This window comes from Anguilla rostrata, chromosome 6, assembly GCF_018555375.3.
Source record: "Anguilla rostrata isolate EN2019 chromosome 6, ASM1855537v3, whole genome shotgun sequence".
Lineage (NCBI taxonomy): Eukaryota > Metazoa > Chordata > Actinopteri > Anguilliformes > Anguillidae > Anguilla > Anguilla rostrata.
The window spans coordinates 11,897,185-11,923,788 of NC_057938.1; the positions used below are offsets into that span (position 1 = coordinate 11,897,185).

The 26,604-nt window shown below is 41.1% G+C and overlaps 1 protein-coding gene across 1 annotated transcript; it reads right to left on the bottom strand.

Moving 5' to 3' along the window:
• Positions 1 to 1,854: 1,854 nt before the first annotated feature.
• Positions 1,855 to 25,505, bottom strand: nmnat2 (nicotinamide nucleotide adenylyltransferase 2). The gene is made up of 11 exons (XM_064338383.1): positions 25,287 to 25,505; positions 10,759 to 10,847; positions 9,980 to 10,047; positions 6,993 to 7,071; positions 6,297 to 6,426; positions 5,646 to 5,726; positions 4,830 to 4,874; positions 3,974 to 4,050; positions 3,272 to 3,373; positions 2,642 to 2,709; positions 1,855 to 2,206 (listed from the first exon to the last, which is right to left on the bottom strand). Exons 1-11 carry the CDS (start codon positions 25,372 to 25,374, stop codon positions 2,104 to 2,106), a joined length of 930 nt encoding a protein of 309 aa, XP_064194453.1. The 5' UTR covers positions 25,375 to 25,505; the 3' UTR covers positions 1,855 to 2,103.
• Between the last annotated feature and the right edge of the window lie 1,099 nt (positions 25,506 to 26,604).

Sequence of the window (26,604 nt, forward strand, 5' to 3'; positions counted from 1 at the left end):
AAATGTTGACACACAAAAACCCAAAAGATACTCTCTTCTAGAGTACTCGTATGTTTTGCAATCATCAGTGAAGAAAATGCACAAAATTCACATTTTTAGAACTTTTATTAATCTAAATGTTGTCATCACACTAGAATGGCCTTGTTCAATGGTTACAACTTATAACTGACAAACAAAAACAAAGTATAATTGAACAAAAAGAGTATTTGAAAATATCAGTTCCAAATTGAAAATGGCATATTGGAGTAAAGAAGAGGTAACCAACCCTGTTGCTGGAGATCTACCATCCTTTAGGATTTCACTCTAACCCTAACAAAGTACCCCTCATTTGGCAGATCTTATTGAGCTGCTAATTAGTAGAGTCAAGTGTGCCAAATTAGGGTTGAAATGAAAACCTACAGGATGGCAGGTCTCCAGGAACAGGGTTGGTTACCACTGGAGTAAAGGAACAGTTCAATCCACTGTCTGGAAAGTTGGAGGAATTACTGTCAGCAGCTATGTTTCCATTATAGATTAATTTAGAAGACTTTTGAATGTTGCTGTGGCTGTTTTGCACACAGCTAAAAATGATTAGTGTTCCAGGGCAAATTCAAAATTCTAACGGAAACATAGCTCACCTTTGATATTGCAGTGACATTGGTCTGAGTGGTTTGCACTACACTTTGTTTTGATTGTCAGATGGCTGCCTCAGTTATCGTACTATGACACAGTCACACTAATCCATCAATACACAATCCAGCCTTTAATGAAAATCCCAACGCTCAAAGCAGTTGACATTTTGACTGTTAAATCCTCCTCTCAGATTACTTTTTTTGGCAGTTATTTAACCTCCAAAACAATATGGTGCTTTTCAGACTCAGGTCAGAATTCCTTTGGGGGAAAATGCTTTAATACTAGAGTCTAAGTCTAATCTAATTTAAAACATGTTTCTATTTTCGGAACTCAAACTGTACTGTGTGAGTTGAGCTTGCTTCAAAAATGTCATCCTCATTTCCCCAATCATTTCTTAGATTGGAAGATTCAAAATCTTATGTTTTACAATCCTGGCAAAAGACACAGTCAAGAGACAAAACCGTTCTCATCTGTATACTTGAATCTTATACAAATTTTTCACCTGCCTGAATATCTGAATAGGTAATCTGGCAAAGTCGTCCACTGCTCTAAATTAAAACCCTGTTAAAGATTTTGTAAACATTTCATACAGACTATACCGACTCCTTATAGCCATTACCTGTGTGTAACTTCTGCGACATCCCAGTCTAAACAGCGACCAGTGCGTACGACGGGCATACTGGTAGTGATGGTGAGAAAATGTGTAGACTGCGAAACTGTCGTGTAATTCAGCTATGAGCAGCAGGACTGAGAATTAGATTTCAGCCTAAGGCAATGAGATGGCGGTTAATATGTGTCATATAGCTACTCCGCACACAAAATGAATATATATGAAATAATAAACGTTATCTATGTGGGAGGGAAGTATTGGCTAGTGGTATCTGGATCCAGAAGCGAGGGGATCGGCTTCAGCACGTTTATTTGATGGCGAACAGGCAGAAGTGTGAGAGCGGTCCTCTCTGCCCAGCTGTTCTACGCTAAACACATTCACTATGAACTATAATCTACATTTACAAGTAAGCAGTCATGCCCAAATCAAAAGGTCAAAGCATGCAGGTGAAGAGAACAGCCAAGGCCGTTGGTGCATCATTCGAGGCATGTCCCTCACGCCCACACCAACCCTCAACACATCCAAATCCACAAACCCCACCCACCCGCCCAACCCTGGCCCCACACCTCGACCCCGCCCCTTGCCCCATCCCTGGGCCCACCCCCCAGCCCAACCCCCCCCAGGCCCGCCCCCAGCTCCACCCCCAGGCCCGCCCCCAGCACAGGTAAATGCATGCGGGTGGGCGTGGCGCTCTCTGGCACAGTGCGGTACACCAGCAGGCCCATGAGTCACTATGATACAGTTAGGAGAGACAGAGACACACGGCTCCCGTACATGGAGAAGAAGAAGAGCAGGAATAGGAAGAGTATAAGTTTCACACAGAAAACAAAGAGAGTAAAGAGGGGCGGTGGGAACTCCCACCCCGGCCAGCACTGGACACTCTATCCAGAGGTGTTGATGTACAGCTGGCTCTGCAGGATGTAGTCAATAACCGGCTGACTCAGGTAATCCACCACATGGCCGTCTCCGTGTTGGAGGGCCAGTCTGCAGGACGAAAGGAGAAGCACACATTTATAGGAACATTCCGGATTTTCCTAAGAGACATGAAGTAAGTGCAGCCCACAACATTAAAACATACTGTACTGTACTGGGGGTACTGTACATGGCATTTTAAAATGTCAATGCTGACATGTGCAGTTTGGTCTACACATATCTTAATTCACTAGAGGAAGATGGAAGGGTCTTGGCACACAGTGCATGTTTATAAAGGGGGTGAGTTGGTAAAAGCAAGCATTTTCTATTATCAGAACATCATCAGCTTGTTTTCTTTGTCAATTTATACAAAACATGGGTCCTAATTTACATAGTAGATAAATCATGTAGCCTTTAACATGTCTTCAGGTACAAGTTTGCTTCAAAAAGCAAACAAGGTGCACCTTGGTATTGGTGCTTGAAGCTGGTTGACATGGTTACACTAACCTGCTCTTGGTAGAACTCACGATGGACATGGGGTGGTTGATGTCATCTTTGACCACAATGATGTTATCCTGAAAAATAAAAAGCTTCCTTCTAAAACAGCCAGTATATTTTGCTCGTTGATGGCATCTGATCACATGGCACTTGAAAGCACAGCAGATACAGGGGATGGGAAATAACCAATGAGCATTAAATAAACCTAAAAACTCCTAAATCTAGGCTTCCTATGACACCCAGTTCAGTTGTGTAATAAACACTTTGAGATGTGAACAGTACAGCCCTAAACACACACAGAGTTGTGAACAAAACTGTTTCATGTACACACTGACCTGTGAACACCGCTCCTAACATTAGACAGAGCATGTTCAGAGCTGGTTTTATATAGGCGGTGTTGAGAGGATTAAGCAAACAGTTAACAGTCCCATTAGCTGTATCACATTTGCAGTTTTTGGATTATATTTATTTCTTTATTTCTTTTAAAGATTTATTAAGGTTATAGTGTGGGACTTACACTCACAAATATAGTCATTTGTGTACATGTTGCCTTGTATTCATAAATATTGTTAGTCGCTAGATTACTTAATTTGATTGTTAATTATATTATTCAGTAAGCCTTTTGATATTTTGATTTACCTTGTACTTGCGGAGCACTGAGGAATGGTTCATTATCCTCTCTGTGTCAGCACCGTCACGAGGCACCACCACAATCCCAAAATCCCCCACGATCACCTCCATCTGAGAAACAACGGGAAACATTCCATGTAGCGTACTGCTTTAAATATTTCAACAGGACCTTTGGTTACATTGTTTAAAATATATTCTCCATATTTGTAAAAGACCAATCTTGTTTTGTAGGGCTGTCCCATCAGCCACTAACTCTTCCCCCTACTGACTGAGCTAAACAGCTCCTTGGCTGAAGGACTGTCCTACTCTCACAGTGCGCGCAGGCCGACAGCAGGTGCTCGAATGACCAGAGGAGGCGCTAGTGAGCGAAAAGGTGGGGGATAAACTCCCTCCATCCAGCTGTGGCTAAATATGTTTTGCCCCAGGTACAGCCAGGTTTCTAAGGACATTTCATTTTCTATCATCTTTACAGACCCCCTTTACAGCAGTAGATCAGTTTTTCACCCAATATTAAAACGATGAGTGAAAAACTGGGGAGGGAGAGTTAAGGACATGGAGAGTTTGGAGGAGACATAAGGTCTAGCTATGCAATTTGGAGACAAGGTAAAACTATACAGAGATACAGAGAGGGAGAGCGAGAGTTAAAAGATGAGAGAGAAGAAAAAGATGAGTATCGGGAAAGGGTGGAGAGGAGGAGAGGACGAGACTCACGTCGCTGTTTTTCCAGAGGCCAGGGATGCAGAAAGACTCCAGCAGGTCACTGCCACACAGGAGGAGAATGCGCAGCTCTGCAAAACACACACCAGCAACATGCTATTTCACAGCCAATCTGCCACACACAGAATGCATTTACAGCACAAATCTGCATACACACACCAGCACATGCATTCGCACAACTGCATCACCACCAGCAAATGCTATTTACAGCACATTGCAACACACACGCAATCTATTTAGCCAAATCTGATACACACACCAGCAATGCTTTAACAGCAAATCTGCTAACACCACAATGTTATTTCACAGCACAAATCTGCATAACACACACCAGCAACATGCTATTTAACAGCACAAATCTGCATAACACACACCAGCAACATGCTATTTAACAGACAAATTGCATAAACACAGCAACAATTCACAGCACAAATCTGCATAACACACACCAGCAACATGCTATTTAACAGCACAAATCTGCATAACACACACCAGCAACATGCTATTTCACAGCACAAATCTGCATAACACACACCAGCAACATGCTATTTAACAGCACAAATCTGCATAACACACACCAGCAACATGCTATTTTGCTGCGTACCTCTACACAACACACACACTGAGACAATTTTATCGTGAATCTCCACACATCACATAGAACAATACCGTGCAACTCTGCAACACATAGACCACTAACACGCTAAATGTAAAATGCCAGAATCAGTAACCTTTGCTTTGTTCTAACATATAACCTCATATTTTATTCAGCATAAATCTGCTTAAGGCGCTTATACCAGTGATAAAAAATAAAAAAAAAATATCAAGAGAGCAGGTCAGATTAACATACCAATTTCTTCATATCGCATGGCAGTGCCCAGGTTAGCATTCTCATCTGTTCGAGACAAATAAAAGCATAAGAGAAGGAGAGATTTTGAGTTTCAGAATTCTCATTCACACGATGAGCCCAGCTTCCTCACCACCATGTAAAATGTCTGCACAGCTCATTAAGTATTCCACACATGAATAATGTACCACATTACTGCCGTTATCCAATTCTGGTCGGTACCGAGCTCGAGCAGATGCAGATTAACATGAAGATGATGTGCATTGTGCATTAGAGTTACGTATGCTCTCTCGATAGCTGTGTGTGGACAGATTTATATCCCTGAGCCATAATGGGTCTAATTATGGTATAGCCCGTCAACATGGCCTCCAAGACAGCTATTGATGAATTAATGAACATCATAAAATAATCCATCATAAGGCAGCACTATCATAGTCAGGCACAATGCATTCGCTTCTTGCATTAGATAAGGGGTCTTCAAATAGGTTAACTAGTTAATATATGACTAGGGGATAAGATCTTGTATATTCTTTTTCCAATGGCTAAGTAAGAATATGTGACCAGAGCTATATATAATGACAATAATGGGCCAATCAGCCCATCTGGTCTCACAATTCCTGCAAGAATGTAGGAATTACACTATATACAGCGGAGTATAGTTTTCATCCCAACTCTTGCCACATTTAATTAGCTGGACAATTAGTGATAAATAATAAAATTACTTTATGTCAAATTAACCTTATACATTTCACGGGGTGGGAAACGGGTCCCCCTATTCGTTCATTTCCAGAATTATTATTGTCTCTCTCTCTTCCTTACCCACAAAGGTGAAGCGCTCGCTGTGGGGACGAACACAGCAGATCTTTCCCAAGCTCTCGCTCATCTTCCCCCAAAGCTTCACTGCAGGACAGGAGAGACATACAGTACAGTATAGCACATACGTGGAAAAAGTCCTAAAAATTGAGTAGTAGTCTACAAACAGGAACTTCCAGGTTGTTGATTTGGGCCATAATTTGAAAAAGAAAGCTTCCCTATACAACCTGCAGTAAGAAATTACCTGTATAAAGCCCACTAAGAACATACGGTCATTACCTGTATATATATATTAATAAGCACTCACCCGCATTCCCAGCACTTTAAATTAGATTAAATCAAAGGCTTTGTGTGTAAACTGGATAATGGTGCTGTATTTATTTATTTAAATTTGTCATATCCAACAGCTACATCACCATGTTATTAAAACTAACTGAACCAGAACAGCTCACAAAATCATCCACTGAGTCCAAAACAAAGTATTATCTCTCCCACTGAATCCAGAATGGACCAAGTAATCTGGGAACATCTCGCGTAATCCCATAACGTCTCTACCACTGGGTCCAGAACAGCTCACGGAACATCATAGGGTCACTACCAATAAATCCAGGCCAGTTTGTGTAATCGGCGTGGGAGGCGCTGGGCGCCGTCTCTTGCCTGCAGTGGGCTTGTTGATGTTGTTGTTGTTGGTGTTTTGGTAGATGGGCCGGGTCTGGTTCTGAGGCTGCCCAATCACCGGAGTCGTGGACGGAGAGTTAACGTTGGAGAGAATGCACCCCGTCACCCGCTAGGAAAACAGAAACGCACTCATCACGTTTCAGTCCGGCCAGACACCGAACCATTAAGCTGTAATGAAGCTGTCGCGGCAGACCACCCCGGTAACACAGAGCTGATGGAATATGGCATCTGTCGAACATGGGCATGGCATTGGCCGTATCTAGAGAGCATCTTAAAACAGCCATTTTCTGGCGTACTGAAGTAACGAATGTTGCCTGCAACAGAATTGACTCCCTCAAGGTGCTTCACGTCTCCTGTTTTACCTGCGATTTAGTGTGAGGTATCTTTCAGCCCTTCTTTTCACTGCATTTCGCAATCCGATTGCTTTTAACCATATTTCCTCCCTGTGGCTTTGCTCCAAATTTGGAATGCTTTGTGGGAGCACTGAGAACTGCATCTGCAGCAGTTTAGCACACCCCTGTCCACCAGCTGAGCTGTGCAGCCACTGCGTGGGAGGGGTGCTGTTGGCGCATGCAGACTCAGCCAGAGGCGAGGAGAGACGAGAGGATCATTTTTCGACCGCAGAGGCATGGGGGTAGCAGGTGGAGGTGTGTTGGCCTGATAGGGCTCTCTTACTTTCATGAGGTCACGGTGGTGCTCCAGCACGCTGCAGGTGGTCTGCCAGGTGTCCTGATAACACTCCCAGGGGTCCACCCTAAAACAGGGGTATTCATTGCTCTATATTACACAACACACCAGATTACTCTACACTACTCGTTCGATAAGAGGTGATATCTGCTTAGTATTTTTATGCACAAATAAAAACTCCTCCCTGAACAAATCCCATTCCCAAAAAACCCTCCTCTTTTCCACTCTTAAGTTTGTACCAGTGTAGCATTATGGTTAGGTGACTGGGCTTGTACCTCATAGGTTACGGCTCTGACTCTTAGCTGGCACGCTTCCATTATACCCTTCAGCGAGATACATAACCTGAATTCAGAACAATATCCAGATGTATAAATGGATATTATGTCAAAAGAACATAATAATCTGTGTAAGTCCCAATGGATAAGCATGTCTGCTAAATGCCAAAATGTAACGTAATCTAATGCACCAGAGGGCAATGCAGCTCGCATGACTGGTGCAGGCAGTTTGTAGGTACCCAGTCAGCCAGGGGAGTAAACAAGGAGTAGAGTGACATCCTACACAGCTTCAGAACATGCTGGCATGGTGCTTTGCTCTTCACCATCTTATACTACATACTATAATTTAATATGTCCCACAATAAAGAACCTTAATGCAACAGAAGTCCGGTAGAAGACTGTTATCTGCAGTTTGAGCAATTGCCGCTCTAAACGACTGCTGCTCTCAAGTCAAGATTACATGTTCAATCTGTAATTATTCATGAGGATGAGGCATGATAAATATGTAGGTACTGCAGCAATCTGGAAGAGGAAAAATTCAGAACCTTTGACTGTTGAGGAGGTGCATCAGCACTTAGGTTCTCAATACATGAGAAAAAGCATGCTATTTTACCCATTATATACATGAGATTTGTCCTAAAAGGCTGCACAACATCAATCAGGATATGTATTCCTGAGAAAACCTTCATGATGGACACATGCCAACAAATATCCCCTGAACACACGTACAGACAAGCTTCTCTGGAATTTGATATTCAGCTTGGTTTTATTCAAGACCTTCCCAGATTTGCTGTCTTTGCAGAAACGTCTGATGTTATGAATGTCAGCTATGCGATTTCTATGAGGATTTTAGTTCACCAGAGAGAGGCAGCACTTAAAACACACCCCAGGCATGGTTGGTGCAAAGACAGTTTCGTACAATGTTTTCAGTGGAGTGGGAATGAGGTCTAGGGAGTACAAAATACACCAATAATAAATGACAGAGAACAAGGAATTATGGGGAAATGTCACTTCAAATACAGTGGTCTGGCACAGTTAAATGCTAGCTCAGGAATAATACTGTTAGGAGACAAAGTATCCTTGAATGACAGAGGGTATGTACAGGCTATAAAGTAACATCAAATTACAGAGCAGGGGGGTATTAGCGATCAAAAAATGAAAAGCCCAGAAAGACAGTGTCTGTATTGACATTTACTGAATCCACCAGGCCACAGGGGGTCTAGTGTGATTGATGAGCTGTCTGAATGCGAACAATGAATGATCAAAAATATTTCTAAGGAAAATGTGGTCAGAGCAAGTGGCTTAGATGAAAACTGACCTTCAGCCATACATAGCCTAATACTACACTGCAGGATTAACTGACACTCAGCAGGCTATAGTCTTCTTCTACACTGCAGAGACTCCAGCATTTCAGAAAATATCAGCGACAGGACGACCCACAAAAGCATGAACAAATAAAGTCAAATGAAATAAACGACTTATGAGCATGGAATAAAGTCACCGGAGACCCCCTGTTTCTACATACTGCATGATGTCACTTCCTTTGTGAATTCAAAAGAGCTCTGTGCACTGGGGAATAACGGTTCTTTGTTTCACAAGATGATGATGTCACCAACATGAACATTTCAGCTTTACATTTTGTGGAGACTGAGATCAAAAGGTAATTCAGTGGAGGAAACAATGGCTGAATGATTGATCTTGACTGATCTTGTAGGTCTGAATCCATATCTGACATGAACCGCAAACAGTGGTGGTTCTAGAATGCATTGACAGGGTGGTCATTTTGAAATATCATTTGGGCTTCCTTTTCAAATGTAATGAGCACCCATCATGCATAAATCCCGATTTCAGTGAGCAGACAGCTGGGTTGTACAAGTTAGGCCATTGGGAACGTAGGTAAACAGATGTAATCTGATGGTAACCAAAACAAACAGCATCCCAACTAGCCAGGCCTATAGTTTGCTAAGGCCTACACAACACATCAGACCAAAAAAGAGGCATAGCTTGGAATGGCCACAGCTGACATTGTAGTGGGCTAACAGGCTGTGAACAACAGGCAATGGCCAACCCTGCCCACTCTTGTCACCACCCCTGTATGCAAACACAAATTAGCTGGGATAACATACCTGTGATATTTATCAACACAAAGGAAGTAGACAACATCAAACAAATCACCAATTTTCTGTTTTATTCATTCCTTTTACTCTCACTGAAGCCGAGACCTCAGATAGAGGTGCTCCACCATATGGGAATATATTATCTATTGTGTACCTTCCTTCCAGTTCCAGACTATAATTGTAAAAATGAGATTACTTATTTCATTATACTACTAAGCAATCAAATGCCTACTGTATGTAGATAGATGTTTTTTTCTTATTGGCCATTGCCCGTATAATGAAACATTTAGATGTAGCGATTAACACTGCTACAGATGTAGCATTTGAATACAGCTTTTCCCAACATGTAATCAGATGACTAACAGCCATTACTGCTCCATTAGTCATTTATATATAGCATCACACTGAACGCTGTGCTCAACGCAATTATTAGAACCTGTAGCCTTATGAACACTTGAAAAGGTAGACAAACCCAAATGCACAGAATGCTCCGGAATGCTCTGGCTACACTGCCAGGTTGTACAGAAAACTGATACACTGGTCAGAGCCAATCAGAGCTCACGCATAAACCTGACACACTCACCTGATCCAATCAGAAGACTGCACTGCAAGTTGACACATAGTGAGACGATGTCTGCTGGGGACCAGACCCTGAAAAAGAAAAGGAGAGATAGAGAGAGGTTTATGTGGTGATGGAGAGAGAGCACTGCCCTGGTCTCTATCTTAGTAACACATTTACAAACTTTTTTGAAATGCTGGACAGACCATCAACAAGGTATTTTTGATAATACATAGTGCAGTCACTCACATTCTCTTGGGCATCTATAACTGCACTACATCATTAAGGGTTACCTATTTTTCACACAATAAATGTTTCTAATCCTGCCACCCTGTTGTGATTTAATATGATTACAAATGTCAACTTTCACGCCAAATTGCACTAAAAAATATCTCTACATCTGAGTTCTTCCTGCACCTCTTTCTGTCCCTCTTTTTATCTTAGCATCTAGCCATGTTTTTCCCAGAAAAGTAAATGCCTTTGAAGTAGAGCTCCGGAGCAACTTCCTGTGACTGCACCTAGATTTCCTCCCCCTATATGAAATATTCATGTTTTTTTCTCCTTTGTACTGGGAGAAAAGTGGGGCAAGCTTTGCATGCATTTCAGAAATGGGCCTCAGGAGCATAGCGTAGAATTGGCAACAGTTTACATAACCAGCCCTGCACCAACACAGACACACACAACCAGCTGTGCAGCTCTGACACACTACATACACAGTAAATTGACAATAAATGCATATTAAACAGCTGTTAGGTGAGGCTAGCGTAGCTCAATGATCAGTGCTGATATCTGTAGTCTCTTACCGGTTTTCCATAGGAGTCATGGACTGGTGAAATAATGCCTCCAATCACAATGAACCGCCCCGTCTTGTGCAGATATTCTCTAGCTTTTTCTGCAAGATCAGAGAGATATGCAGTTACTGCATGTAACATAACATAGCATAACATAACATAACATAACATAACATAACATAACATAACATAATGACGAGAACAGGACATTCGGCCCAACAATGCTCGCCATTGTTGTCGCCAGGGTAGATAGTATCTAACACCAAGGCCTGGTCTTAAAAATACCCAAAGTTTCTGCCTCTACTACATGATCCTTTTTAACTAATACAGCACATCCTGCTTGTGAGTTATACAGTTATCACATGTGAGATAAATAGGCTTTGAATAAATAGGCAACATTCCCAGACATAATGAAATTCCAACAAATACATGTAGCACCCCAAAACAGTTCATTGAGCTACACTGAGAAGACTTCAGGACATAATGGAACAATTATGGATGGCAAGCTCCACACTGCTGCATCATGCTGCTTCTCCAAACTTCTGCATTGTAACTATATCTATTGAGGATTCAGAAGCACTGATATGCCTATTACATTTCTTAAATGATTAACAAGCCTGTTGAATTTCTGCAGCCCATAGAGTCATCTATGGGGAAATGATAGAAAACCAGTAAGGGATGCTATATTTACAATATTAATGTCTAGGAACAAACTGCTTTTTAAATATATGCTTCCCAGAGTCCAATAGAATATAAATGTTAGTGAAATTGCACATTAAAACATCAGTAAACACAAGCCTGATTTAAAATGGGCACAATAATTCAGGCTGTGATTGACATGCGGTTTAATGAGGTAACAGCCTCACGAGAATGCATGTTTTTATGAGTTATGGAAAGGGTGTTTCCAAAGGCTGTTGGCAGCTTTTCACTGCTGCTAATTCCAACACTGAATGGGATTTTGGGAAATTTAAAAACTGTTGATACTGACACAGTAAATGTAGCGTTTAACTGAAGGGTCATTTAAGCATCATATGCGCTGCATTTCCCAAAACCCCTTGCAAATTTGCAACAGAAAATAAAAGATCACAGTATCAATACTATTCACATGTCATGAAGTAGCAGGAGTTCACTGAAAGCATTTAATGTAATTCATGTTTTATCACTTTCTTATTGTAAGGCTTGCAATTTGTTTTTTTGCCAGTACTTTGCCCACATTTTTATGGATATTTTATTTTCAAATTCATTCTAACTGTGCCAGCTTTGTCACAGTAACCACAAACACTGCTCTCACCAAATAGGAAGATGTTACTATTCCTGGAATGTAAACGGCTTTAATAACACATTAAAGCGCAGCTTGGCATTAACTTTACACACACATGTATCACACACACACACACACACACACACGCACACACACACATTCAAATCAGACACAACATTTCTTTAAGAGAGCTCTGGAGACTTCAAAGGAAATGGATGGGAAGGCCTTTCCATTGTCTATATTAGACGCTACACAGTGACATGCTAGAAATCACACACTGTACACCTTGCAGAGATAAGACATGAGAAGAGACGTGTAGTACAAATAATATGGGCATGAAAAAAACACACCTGTAGTTTTGGCTAATCTCTATCCAACTTTTTCAGCACCTTCTTATTTCTACTACTTGATCTCAGTGGCATCACCAGAAATTTCATTTCTCTGCCTGATCTTCATTCCCATTACTCAATTTAATTCAGTTCAATATTGTATTGCCACATCCAGCATGAGGTAGTTAGGAATTATTTTGAGGCCGCTCATATGCAAAAATACAACAATACAACCTGCCCCCCCCCACCACACAGATTCAAAATGAAAACAAGAAATCACTAATAGATAAATACGTCAACATATAAACTTTGTTTTTGAATTAAACCTTTGACCAATCAACTAAACATAAAGCCCTACTCCATGTCACCATGTTAATACTGGTGTTAATGAGATACAGTATCATTAACCTGAATTCAACCTCTAATTGAGTCAATCTCTAGATTTGACTTTATACTAAAAATATAGCCCTGCCACTAATGACCAGCGATTGTTAGAGATTATCACTGTAGTCTTCTTTGATTCTGGCCCAGTAGTACAGCTTTCCTGAAGGTGTGCAAACGCAACCCCCCCTTCCTCCACCCATGCTATGTCCAGACAAAAAATTTGATAACTTCCTCTCATCTGAAATAGATTTTTTTCCTGCCAATTAATCACTCTCCAGAAATAACTACGCCCATCCATTGTTTAGGAGACTGAAACCTTATCTCTGGGGCCACATTATATCCTTCACGGCAAAGACCATAAAAAAAACCCTCTAGACATCTTTCTGATTACCCTCAATTAATGGCAGACATCAGACATGGTCAGTAATGTGTCTCTGCATAGAGACTTTTACCATCTAAATTTGATACCGTTTCTACAAGAGTAACATCAGACATTCTAAAAAACATTCTATTAAACATGTATGAAGACAGAGGGAAGGCCTGCAGATAACTATCTCCAATTATGGCAGTGTAAGTCCCCTGGCTGTATCATGATCAGCCCAAAGAGCTCTGGCTTCTACACTCAACCCATACAGGCTTCACAATCACATTCATTCCTGAGTTATTTTCGACTCATTAGAACGAATCCTAAGCCCTTCTTGGGAGATATACTGTCCTTGCTTCTGTATTTGTGCTGAGGAAAGGAAACAGGTGAGTGGGCGGCTCGCTACCTGAGAGACTGATAAGCATATTTGGTAGGTGGGAAAACTGCAGATTCCCTCTCAAATGCTACACACAGCTATTTTCAGTGTCAATACAGATTAGCTTGAGTGACACAATGCCGCAGTGCTCAGTGCGTTCCTGGGTCCCCAGTCATAGTGGTTACCAGCCCATTACCACAGCACTCAGCATGTTCCCATGGTAACCACACCCCAGTCCCAGTTTTGGATACACTAGAGAATTTATCGCTGCAACAGCAACACTGGGACTTTTACAGCAGAAATAATAAAAATGAGATTATGGCCTGAATATTTTTCCGTGCATCAGAATCAATGGCGCTACATAAATCTGGAGATTGTTGAGGCATCAGAGGTCCTGCTTTTTTTCTTTTCCTTTTTTAAAGGATTTGTTTATTGCTAGGAAAAGCACTCAATGCATAAAAGTGAAATCCACTTTCTCCACTTTCAACAATAAAATAAAATTGTTGTTTATCACAGCAACCAGTATCTGGAGATTAATGTGTCTCTTATTTGCACATTCATATAATAGGGAGGTACTTATTTACACAAAGAAGGACATGTATCATCACAAAAACTGGACAGAAGAACATGCCACTGTGTAGTCTGTCCATCAGAGAGGGCTGAGCAAGAGAAGTGTGGAGAGAGGGGGTGAAGAGAGGGGTGAGAGAGTGTAGGGAGAGGAGTGAGCAGAGAGTGCGGGAAGAGGGGATGAGAGGAGTACAGGAGAGGGGGATGAGTGGGGAGTGTTGGAAGAGGGGATGAGAGGAGTACAGGAGAGGGGGATGAGTGGGGAGTGTTGGAAGAGGGGATGAGAGGAGCACAGGAGAGGGGGATAAGAGGGGAGTGTTGGAAGAGGGGGATGAGAGGAGTACAGAGAGGGGGCTGAGAGGGGAGTGTTGGAAGAGGGGATGAGAGGAGTGCATGAGAGGGGGATGAGAGGGGACTGCTGGAAGAGGGGGATGAGAGTGGCTGGACATTGAAGATCTCAGAGGAGAGGAAGAAGGGCTGATTCAGCACTCTGTGTCACAGCAGAACAGCCTGCTCTGTTCAGGACAGAGTGTGGCAGAGCCTCCGAAGAACACGTGCTCGAATGTTTATGATGCTCCTGAGTAACATTACTGCGCGCCACTGGCTAATGTAATGTGATACCGCTCAGCTTAAGGGCGTGCTCCCCAGCACTAAGTTTCAATTGTCGAAAGGTTCCTCACCCTGAACCCCCAGTAGGCCAGGACCTGGTCATACCCCAGATTGCACAGGCTCACAGAAGCTGCAATGTCACCGTGAGTCAAGCTGAGCACCCACTTGGTGATTCTGGGAAGCTGCAGCGAAGAGTGAAGGTGACATACGCGTGACAGCTACTTCAGAAAACTGTGAGGCGTGCAGTCGGCCATGATACCGATGCGAGTCAGAGTCGCCGTCGAGTTCCTTTGTCCCCCCGGAATCACAATCGCGCATGTCCACCCTGCTAAACACGATCGCTGCTCCGCCTCTTACCGAATCGTAACCTCTCCTCCGCCCTCCCTCCAAAACTCAGATTTACACCCCCACCTTCAGCTTCAGTGGGACGCTGCCCTGCAATCACAACTCAGCAGGCCTGCTGCAACTGCACCATTGGGACCTGAACTTTCTGTGGGAACACTGTTGAGTATTATGGATTTGGACAACAGAGGTCTAGTCATTCAGAATGTATTTTGTAATACACTTTTCACAATAAAGGCTTTGACAAAGAAGCATTAAAGAGGACTGAGGAAAGGGATGTAGGCTTGCTTCAAGAGAAATCTTTTGTGACCAGGTTCTACTACAGATGAAACGGGTGAGAACATGCAGCAAACACAGACACAAAATGATAAATCAGCATCAGGCAAAATGCCTGCATCAATAAATATATATAAACATAAAAAAATATCGAGACAACATGAAGAGGAACGATAAATGTGTTAATGCAATGTAGAAATGAATGATGATAAGTGATGCAGAAAATCAATATTATTTGAACCACAGCAGACCATTATATAAGGATAGCTAATAATTTGGAAGGACCAACAGAGCAGAGACTGTAGGCTTGATAATGGCTCAAGCCAATGCAATTTAGCTTCCTCATTACAATTTTATTACTTAGCAGACACTTATATCCAAAGTGACTTGGAAAAGTGCATCCACATGGTAAGCAAATACCATAAGAGCTCAAGCTAGGTACAGCTACAATCATATAATATATGATGATATACATCAATATAAATATTATGTGCTGCCATTAATGTATTTGACTCAAGACCAGCAAGATAAAGGGAATGAGGGGTTCGTTTTTATAGCCAGAAACATTGAGTTAAACATAAAAAGTAAGGTGTAATTTGAAGAGGTAATGTCAATTTTGAGACATTTGTGGGAAACAGCCAGTGAATCTACCTTCCTGACTGTTTGGAGAAGGTAGTTCAACCATTTGGGGATGAGTACAGAGAAGAGCTAAGCCTTGAGCAGTGGCAGCCAGGAGCTTTAAGGGATGGGATCATGGAACCACCAACTCACAGGAAGATGCTGAATGGAGAGGTCTGTTTGGAGTGCATACTCATGTTCAGCTCTGTATGCCAGTATGAAAGATTCTAATTTAAAGCAGAGGTTTGGATTGTATGAGGAGCTTATGTTTCTGTAGTTTTCGTGTAAGAATAAAGTGCGTTCTGACCTTTTTGTGGTTTAGTTGGTCTGTGTGGCTCAGTGGAAATTGTTTGTAATAGCTTTTTCCTTCTCATTTATACAACTCCCTCAACTCCCTGTTGAGCAGGAAGTGGTCAGAGGTTGAACACAGCAAAAATGAAAATGTATACTGTGCTCATTGTAATTAGATTGCATGTAGATCTGTGCACACTGCTGCGCTCAGTAAGGATCGCTCTGTGATTCTTTATTAAAATCTTTATGTGTTCTCCCAGCATAGGTGACTGACATAAGTGCTGCTGTATTGGCAAGCAAACAGTAGCATCTTGCATAGGTTGAGACTTTTTTCATCAAAACAAATCAAAGCAAACTATTTATATAGTACAATTCACAGATAAGATGTAGCTAAGTCAAGGTACTTAACATAAAATCAAAATAAAATGCAAGACATAAAATAAGTATGTATGAGTGTACAACGTATGTTGTCAATAGTACATGTGCTGCAGCATGCTAGCAGACGATTTCTTACACCACCAAAATAAAGCAAAATAAATTGTCCCATTTGGCAGCTGATAAATACATATTTCCGTCCTCCTTTCTAACAACCCTCCACCCTGCAACAAACCCACACTTCCCCACCTGCCATCCAACCTGTAGACATCACTGTTTCTGATGATTTTAGAGAAATTATTTATTCGTAACAGCCCAAAAGAACCAAAAGGGCTACCTGCTGCGCACCCCAGAGCCATTGATGCATTGATGTAAGGGCTGCTGTGTCACTTACACTCAAATGAGCTGCATCAGAGAAAACTGCTGGAAGATAAATAGACTGTCATAAAACAGAACAAAAATGGAACATGTCAAATATGCACATCCATTACAGACTATAGAGAGGAGGTCTACAGAAACACAATGAGGCCGCTAAGTCAGTGAGACGCAATTAGGCTATTCCACGGCAAGGGACCAACTCAATAGGACACATTATCCCCAGTTTGGCACCATTACAATGGTTTCTGTTGTCTGAAAGAGGTGTTTTAAGGTTCTGCGATTCACTCTGAAATCCTTTTTAAATCCCAATCACCTTTCTCCTACCCGTGCTATGACCATCTTATCTGTCAAATGATCTTACCCATGCAAAAAACCTGTACATGTACAACAATAATCTTACACAGCAAAATGGCCAGTGTTAATTCAACTCTAACAGAGTATGAGTCCATTCTGGGAATAGTGGACTCATAAACTCTTTAAGAGTTGATTTCACACAGAATATTTTACCTTGCACCCAGGCAATCATTGTGTTCCCAATCCAGTTGTCACCGTACCTACGCAATCTGGAGGTGTCACTTGTTCCCTCCCCTATTTGTAAATCACATTGGTGCTTAGGGTGAATAGCGCCATCCATTCTATCTCATTCCGTATGCGAAAATAACAGCCCGCCGTTCTATTTCAACAGTACTTGTCACCACTCGTGAGACCCCACTGCTGAATGAGGGCAGGTCTCTGCAAGTACAACGAGCAACGGCAGCAGGGACATCCCTCAGTGCTTTCTACAATTATGGCCCACGTTCATATCACCTCCCTGAGGTGAATGCAGCACTTAGCCGGGGAAATGACACAGAAAAGTAGATTGTAGATAACACCCCCCCATTTTCTTCTCTGCAATTTGGAATCACCAAAATTTTGAGTCATTGCTGTGTCACCCAATCGCACCGGTGCAAGGAGCCCCGCAGCCGAATTACACTCCTGTGATGTGCTCACCCACAACAAGCCGGTGGCTACTTTAAATGCAGCAGCTCACGCTCTGTCCTCGTGGCCTTTACCAAGAAATCCAGTCGCAAGAAAAGTCAATGGAAGCTTGATGAGGACACAGAGCAGAGAGCTGATAACATAAATCAAGTCTGGAATATATGACTCTTCCAAACCTACATCCCATTGTTCATTTATTGTTTATTGTTAACATAGCTGTCCTTTTACATCTATAGAACTGAGTGGGGATGACATGAACGCAAGAGACCAAAAATCACTCAGTGTGACGCTATTAATACAGGCAGGAATACACTAACTGTGATTAGTCATACAGGCAAGAATATACTAACTGTGTGATTAGTGAAACAGGCAGGAATACACTAACTGTGTGATTAGTGATACAGGCAAGAATATACTAACTGTGTGATTAGTGAAACAGGCAGGAATACACTAACTGTGTGATTAGTGATACAGGCAAGAATATACTAACTGTGTGATTAGTGAAACAGGCAGGAATACCCTAACTGTGATTAGTGATACAGGCAGGAATATACTAACTGTGTGATTAGTGATACAGGCAGGAATACACAAATTCTGTGACTACTGATACAGGCAGGAATACACTAACATTGTGATTAGTGATACCGGCAGGAATACACTAACTGTGTGATTAGTGATACAGGCAGGAATACACTAATTCTGTGATTAGTGCTGATGCAGGCAGGAATACATCACTGGAGTGGGGAGTAGTCACATAGACATGGGAAAACTCTTAATTTGTTTGTTGTGATACAGACAGGAATACAGAAATACACTACCAGCATAAGACGAATGGAGTCAAGGAGGAATACACTCTGGGCTAACTGTATGTTGATGGTGCCAAAAAGTGATGCTGATAGTTTTATCTATCACAGACATTAGAGGATGACTCCAGGGCGTGTTACTTTGCCATCATTCTCAGTAGACACATATGCAGAGAATGCTAAATTGTAAAAATCCCATCGTGTTTGCCACGAGGAAAAAATTATTTTATTGCATGGCATGAGCCAGCGATGATCCCTCTTCTGTATCTCTGTAGCGTCGCTGTGGTAATTGCTACCCCCAGCAAACTGAGGATTCCACCTGCTATTTTGACCTGTAGAGCGACCAGTCATCCGTAAGTAGTCCCGCAGGCCCATCATTTTACAGAGACCGCTGGGCAGGCACAGAGCATAGGAATCATCCTTTCACCTCTTTGAGGCGCGTGAAAAGCAGCTTCTTCACATGCTGCAGACAGCCATGGATTCATGGAGTCAGTTTGTTAAACAGATCCACACACATCCAAGACTTCTGACACGTTTCGCTTATTAATTTGTTTGTGGCAGTAAATTTCATTACCTTCTAGGTGGGTTTATCTGTATCGTTTAACAAATTTAAGAACATATAATTGTCAAAATGGCTTACTCCAACATAGCATGTTCCAGTACAGTGGAACATGCAGAATTTGTTGTTGTAGAATAATCTATGCAAGTGTAATTCGTCTCTGGAATTGTTTCTTTGTATTGGGTCTATGTTGGAGTGCTATTTATGGCTTTACTTATCTTTATAGTGCCTATACTATGTCTCTGTGTGTATTACCCAATATACTATCTATGTCAGTGCACTACATCTGGGTTTATTACTCAATACAGCGTCTATGTCAGGGCACTGTGTCTGGGTTTATTACTTAATATAGTGTCTATGCCAGTGTACTTTGTCTTTGGGTTTATAACCCAGGATAGTGTCTGTGTACTATTCCTCTGGGTTTATTGCTTTGTATTGCAATTATGTATAATGCAATATGTCTCTGTGTTTATCTACAGGAAGTTTATATTCACAAATAATTATTAATAAAATAATAAGAGAGGAAATGTGCTTGTTCTGCTTCATGTATGGAAGACCCTTCTATATTGTATTGCAGGAGTTTGTGATAGGTGTCTTCAGTCCAGGGGTGTGGTGCATGTGTGTATGTGTGTGTATGTGTGTGACTTGGGGTGTGTGTGCAGTGTGAGTCAAGCAGCATAATAACTTTGATCCACATCGCAAATCAACCGTATATTTTCCTAGTTCCTGTTACAGTAGAAGAACAAACTAGAAGAAATATGGCTGTTTTGCCAAGGCACATTGTATTCTGTTTGCAAATGCCCAGTTGCATTCAGCTAATGGGTATTACAGCAAAAAATCACAGATAGTAAAATAGTAAATAGTAAAGTGGAATGCAGATGGATAAGTTTGGATTTTTTTGAATTGGGAAATATGTTACTGACTGGGCTATTTAACTTCTTAGCATGCAAGCTAACTGAAAAGGTATATCTGGAATTGTGTCTCAACACAAATGACCTGCTCTGCCCTTGCTCCCTCCCACTTGCTAAATGTCTACACTCCTGTATTATTAGTATGTGCATCACATCCTCCCAAGTGAAGTTTGCAAGTAAAGTGCATGAGGGTGGAGCCAGAACTGGATTGGGACGCAGCCTAGATAGCTAGCTTACTTCAAAACCTAGCCAGCTAACAAGATGACCAAGCTATCTTACATGTTGGCTTGGTCACTAGTTCATTGATCATGAATATGAATATCATGAACACAACTGCAAAAAAAAGAGATTAAATTATGCAAGGTTTGTCTGAGTGTTTTCATTTGCTGGTACACTATACTAGTTCAATAATATCCTTTGAACAAATTTGTTTGGAAAGACAATTTTTCAAGCTGAGAAAAATTTTTTTCTACCAACTGGAAAAGGTTTTGATGGAGGCCTCTGTTTAGAGGAACAGTTTATTTTCCACCTTGAAATGCCTTCTGCCCTCTCGTGATTTGTTAGTCCAACTGTCAGCTGTTTCCTGGATCAGCAATTTCCTTCACTGAACACTGCCAGGTCTATCCAGCTTCGGGTACATTTCTCCAGCAGGCTGATAGGGATGCACTAGAGGCCTGCAATGGAAGCCTATCCAACACCTGTCTGTCAGGATGCTCCTTTCTAGAACCTAGCCACACAGTATCTACATAACTCCTGTCAGTCAAGAGGGCTCTTCAGAATCGAACCCTTCTGCCAGGTGTGTTTAAGTCTGTAGATGGAGTCCACCCTCCATCTGTGCCTGCAGCAAGAGCAACATCCCCCTTCCTAAACCCCCCATGGTCCTCTAGTCCTTGCTGGATAAGTTTAAGACTTTTGACAAACTTTATAGATTTCTAGATTGTTAAAATGGATGTTGAGGAAGTTATTGATGTATAACTGGTTGTTGTCCATGTATTTACAACATAATGTCATCACGGATAACTATTCGACAGATAGACTGTATAACTGACTGTTTTTATGGAGTGATGAGTACATGATTTTTGACGTTATAATTGAGTTCTGATTAGATTTACTACACTTGAACCGCGTCTTTACAATGTAAGAACCATGCAACAACTGTATGCTGATGGCTTGTTTATTGAAGCACAAGCTGTTTTCCCACTGTGTTAATAATAGTAAATATTACAGGAGATCTATTCCTTTTCATTAAGAATATGTCCAGAGGAAGAGACCACGCTAATTCCCTGGGCCAGGCACACTTATCCAAAACCATTAAACGGACTCACAGGATCTTAAAAAGAATGTAGCCTCACAGAACTAAAACTGTAAACAGCCTCACAAAACCTAAAACATAAAACCCACTTGAGGAATCTGAACTGGAAAATAGACTCTGAAACTGGATAATTACATCTGTATTTGATTTGCAATTCCTGCTTATTTGTACAGTGGATTCAAGGGGAGGACATAATAATATCACTGCTGAGATAGCTCTCCTTATATCATCATCCCTACATGTGAATATACTATGTAAAAACTGGTGTATGACTCATAAATCCCATCTTTGGTGAGTGAGTTCATCCTCCATGAGGACAAAAAACAAGCTGGTACAAACAGCAACATTAATAACCTGCGTAAACCCAACATTTGCTGAAAGATGGTAAGAACAGGTACGCTAGCATGATGCAAGATAAAATTACACATTGCTTGGTGCCATGGAAACAATAAGAATTAATGTAGTACTGCTTTTACAGATCATTTTTAGGCTATGCGGTAAGTCACAATGACATTATGTTGCTTTTAGGAATAATGAGTAAATATTGTTACGTTTTTATTTAAGCACTGTCGTGTGCCTTATTGCCATCTACTGTAACACTGGCAGCGCAGTTCTAGTTTCTGTTTTGTTTGTTTCCGCAGTGCCATCTGCCCTGGAGAACGGTGTCTGTTAAATAAATAAATCCATCAGCATGATCTATTTCTGCTATAGAATAAACACAATAGAGGAAACAATGCATGCTTGACAAAGCTGTAGGCGTTTGTTTAATAATGCAGCTTTGATTATAATGATTAAAGATCTCAATACTAAGTTGCCTGCTTATGTAACAATGCAGTTATATTTATAGATTTATGAGTGAAGTAAGTAACATGAATTTCTGTTGTCCTGGATGACTTCTCGGTCATGACCAAGGTAGTCACCCAGGACAATCAAATGCTAGGTACCTACTTCTTTTAGCAATTCACAGTCACTAAAGATTATCTGCCAGTGAGCTGTCTTTTATAGTAAACATGAACACAGTGAGAGTCTACAACATAACACATAACAGTGCAGAGGGGTGATGTAAGATTGACAAATGGTTTAAATCTCTCCAGCCAGGCTCTGAAACATTGTGAGCACTGAACGGAAACAAGGATTTAAGATTTTAGCAGACTAATCCACTTACTGACAGTAATGTTACTCAGCTTACAATGTAATTGAAAATATTTCGTACTTGCTTCACAAGGATCAGACTATGAGAGGGCCATGTCAAGAACTTGCTCACACAAAATGTCTACAAGCACTAAATCCTGATTTTTGAATGTACACAATCATCCAGGCATTCACACACATCTGCAATTACTCTAACGCACGAAAAATGTCATTCTTCGCATTTTGCAAACAGCAGTTAGTTGTTATTTGATTTAATTAAACAACTGTAATGTGATCAATCTTTATGGTTCACATTGCATTCTGCTGAAATTCACTTAGCTTACTTTGATAAACAAGTCTTACCTTTTATTCTCAACCAAAATTAATTTTGGAGGTAATACATACAAGTATACGTCCCTTCTTTAATTCCAAGATTCTAAGTCATGGACGACATATACTGCAGTTTCATTGACAAACATTCACATTAGTAGTAAACTATAGTTTGGCAGGGTTTAAATGGCCAAAAGGTTTACAAAAAAGTGTGAAATGTGTTATAAAACCATTTAGCTATAAGACAGCACCAAAAACTTTTCATAACTGATAGAGAATAAAGCCATCAAAAATCTAAATACAGGTGATTGTAATTAACCAATTAAAATAATGGCATAACTTAACAAATACGAATAAATATTAATTGCTAATATATAATTCATATTTCAATAGTAATTAATCAATCAATGAATCTGTTATATTAATACTAATTTTCAGATGCTCACTTTGTGTGATCAACATTATTTGTGCGTTGAGTCTGAGGGCCATTTCACATTATAGGGAAGCTCAAACAACTCTCAGTCCCCACTAATAAATCCAGGGCATGTGTAGGCGTTGGGCTTATAGCCAAAGGTTTGGTTACAAGCCCAACCAAAATTTTATTGTGTTTATATCATTCACTAAGATGTTTACCCTCAATTCAGTGATGCATGCATTCAACTGTATAAATACCACTATATATCATGCTCGTATTCATCAACAAAAATAATGTTTAAATACACCACTGTGACTCAATCACATTTTCTATTCCTGAATATTGAGTTTATGGAACATACCGAATTGTCTCATAAAGATTGAATGGGGGTTTTCTGAGCTATTGAAGTTACAGTAAGTCTTGGTAAGTGGATGGAACAACATGTTAACCATGGAAGACAACTAAGTGGTCAATGAGACTGGTAAGTGCTGTGCATTGGGAGAGAAACAGAAATCCAGGAAGAAGAACTTGTGATACTGCACTGCACAAGAAAGGATGTGAGCATCTCTCTCTCTCTGCCATGAGGTGCAGGTGCCAACACAAGATATAAGATATAACTGATTGAAAGTCCAATAACGCTTTAAAAAAGGTGACCTTCTGTGGCCTAAAATGGATATAATCCCCAAACGTAAAATATTGTTGAAAATGTATTATTTAAATTGAATGGTCTGTCACGACCTTTTCATTGACGTCAATCATTTGCCTTATTTTACAAACAGCGATCAACAATCTCGATTTTATATTTATCTGTTATTTTTCATTAAATATTTATCCCGTCGGAGAGGCCAAATAAAACATTGATTAAATATTAAGTCCGAAGAGCATGGCAAACTTTATTTATGATTTGGTCGTATTTTCAGCTCTTCTTAATAAGAGAAGGAAGATAGAATCTCAACGAAATATTACGTCGTACGTGCATTAGCCTACCCATATTTTCAGTCATAACTATACAATAAGAATTACTTCGCAAACAAACAAACACTCAAATAAATAAATAAATAAATTCTCATCAGTTATCCGAATTAGAGTGTGATATTTGTGCAATTACGTTACGGATGTGTTGTCTACTAGCCTAATTACTAAATACAATTTAGAATGACTAAACTAGAATTAATTTAACTAGAACATTCGGGATAAATGTTTCCGCACATTGGAGGTTGATTGTGGAGTTCGACTCCAAATTCACACCGAGTGACGCAGTACAAGCTGGCACTACATGGCCAAAATGTGTCCAGCCACGGACAGTACCAAAGCATATTGCTCCATTCCGAAAAAATTGCGTAGACCATAGACGCAATCCTGTTCCCCTAGCCTATGTCACATAAACAAGTCGAATACGTGACATACATATAATTATTTACAGCCTGTATTTCGTTATTGGTTAGCAGCCCTAACTAGAACAGTTAAATCAGGCTGCATTAAAGAATAACAACCACAGAAGAAACAAGAAATTGTTAATACAGGCTGCGGTAAACGTAATGGTTGAATAGTTTCATAAGTTCACTTTCATATTGTTACACGCTCAGTAGAAATGTGGAAACGGTCGCTGCTACAAACGAGGAAGAACTCGCATCATTACATTTACCACAGTGAACTGATTTCAACAGAGAGGGTTATCCACCTATAAGCGAAAACGTCGCCCCTTTCAGCACCACAAAATATGGACAGCGATTGGCAAGTCAAGGTCTTACACGAACGACCGAATCAAACCCTTTTAGCTTTCACCATGGCACAGAAATAAAAACACATTTTTGCTAATGATAGCTGCGTTGACCAGATCAAGACAATCTTCTCCTCTCAGCTGCGTGGATTCCAGCCAACATCTGGACAACGAAAAATCTTGGCATGAGGAGGAGGATGGAAAAGCTTACCGAACATATGAATATGTCCCTTGGTGATGGGGTTGAAACTGCCGCATGATAGCAGAATAACGTGCGTTTTAGTAGTCTCAGTCATCATACAGCTGTATTTTTGTTCTTCCTTTCTCCAAGCACTGGTTTATATGCTTTGTTTTGTTCCCTCTACGACCGCAGCGAGAGGCGAGGCTCGCTCTTGCTGCTGCACTCCCGTCTCTCTTCCTAGACGCAGTACGTCACTCTTATTTCCCAGCTTCAATCTTAAAGGTGCAGAGGGACTTCTGCCTACTATGAGACCTCAGTTTTTGTCATACAAAACCTCCTTGTTTTGTTTTCCCAGGCCCCTTCCCCAGATATCTGAAAAGCTATACGTCCAGACAGATGTTAGATGACGCAAATGTTTAATGTTTTGTTATTTCCATTGCCGTTAGATGGAGGCTTATATGATTACTCCTGGGCACGTGTCTGTTCGACTGCATGGTTTTACACTAAGTCAAGCAGAGACTACAGGGACACTTGTAGCAGGGACGGTCGTTTCATTTGAACATTGGGGTGGGGGGGGGGGACATGTGTCCCCTGTCCGACCTATAATCCTATGCCCATGACTTGTAGGTCCGATAACTACCGAAATTTTTTGACAACCCAGATGACCAAACGTACATGTGTGTACTTGCGAGTTTGTCCATAAAGAAAGTATGTATGCATTCATCCTATACAGCACTGGATCCCAAACCCCTCCTTGGATGCCCCCAGCCAGATCTAGGTGTTTGACATTTTCCATCTCAAGCATGCCTGATTCAACTAACCAAGGGGTTGATTAGCTGTATCAGGTGTGCTTGAGGTGGAACACATCAAATGCTTGGATCTGCCCGGGAGTTCCGGAGTACAGGTTTGGGAACCACTGCCGTAGAGACTGTGACCGGTCAAAACATGATAAGACCACAATGATTATAAAATGACACTGCTCACTCAGTTTCCAAGGGTAACAAGTAATAATACTTATGAGAATGCAACCCTAGTCTGTTTCACCATGCAAGCCACGAAAGCAATACGTTTCAGGGTCTAGGTGTGATACCTTGGCTACCAAGAGGTTACCACGGTAACCACGAACGGCATTCAGCCTGCATCATCAGCCGTCCTGCAACAATAGCTGAAAACCGCAATCCATCACTATAAAGGAAGAACCCAGACTGATTGATAAATCAGTTTAAAAACCTTCATGCGTTTCCATTTTGCCATGTCCCAGGATTATCTCTTCACTCTGGGAATAGCATCCTATTTCTGTGCAGTTTGCCCAGGATCTTCTAGTGTTTAGATTCTCTTTGGAATTTTC

Excerpts from the sequence above, each read along its gene's own strand:
- nmnat2 (XM_064338383.1), bottom strand. The coding sequence starts at position 25,374 with ATGATGACTGAGACTACTAAAACGCACGTTATTCTGCTATCATGCGGC. Across the intron at positions 10,048-10,758 it reads ATGACTCCTATGGAAAACCG|GGTCTGGTCCCCAGCAGACA; the intron begins GTAAGAGACTAC and ends TTTCTTTTTCAG. Across the intron at positions 3,374-3,973 it reads GCCTCTGGAAAAACAGCGAC|ATGGAGGTGATCGTGGGGGA; the intron begins GTGAGTCTCGTC and ends GTTGTTTCTCAG.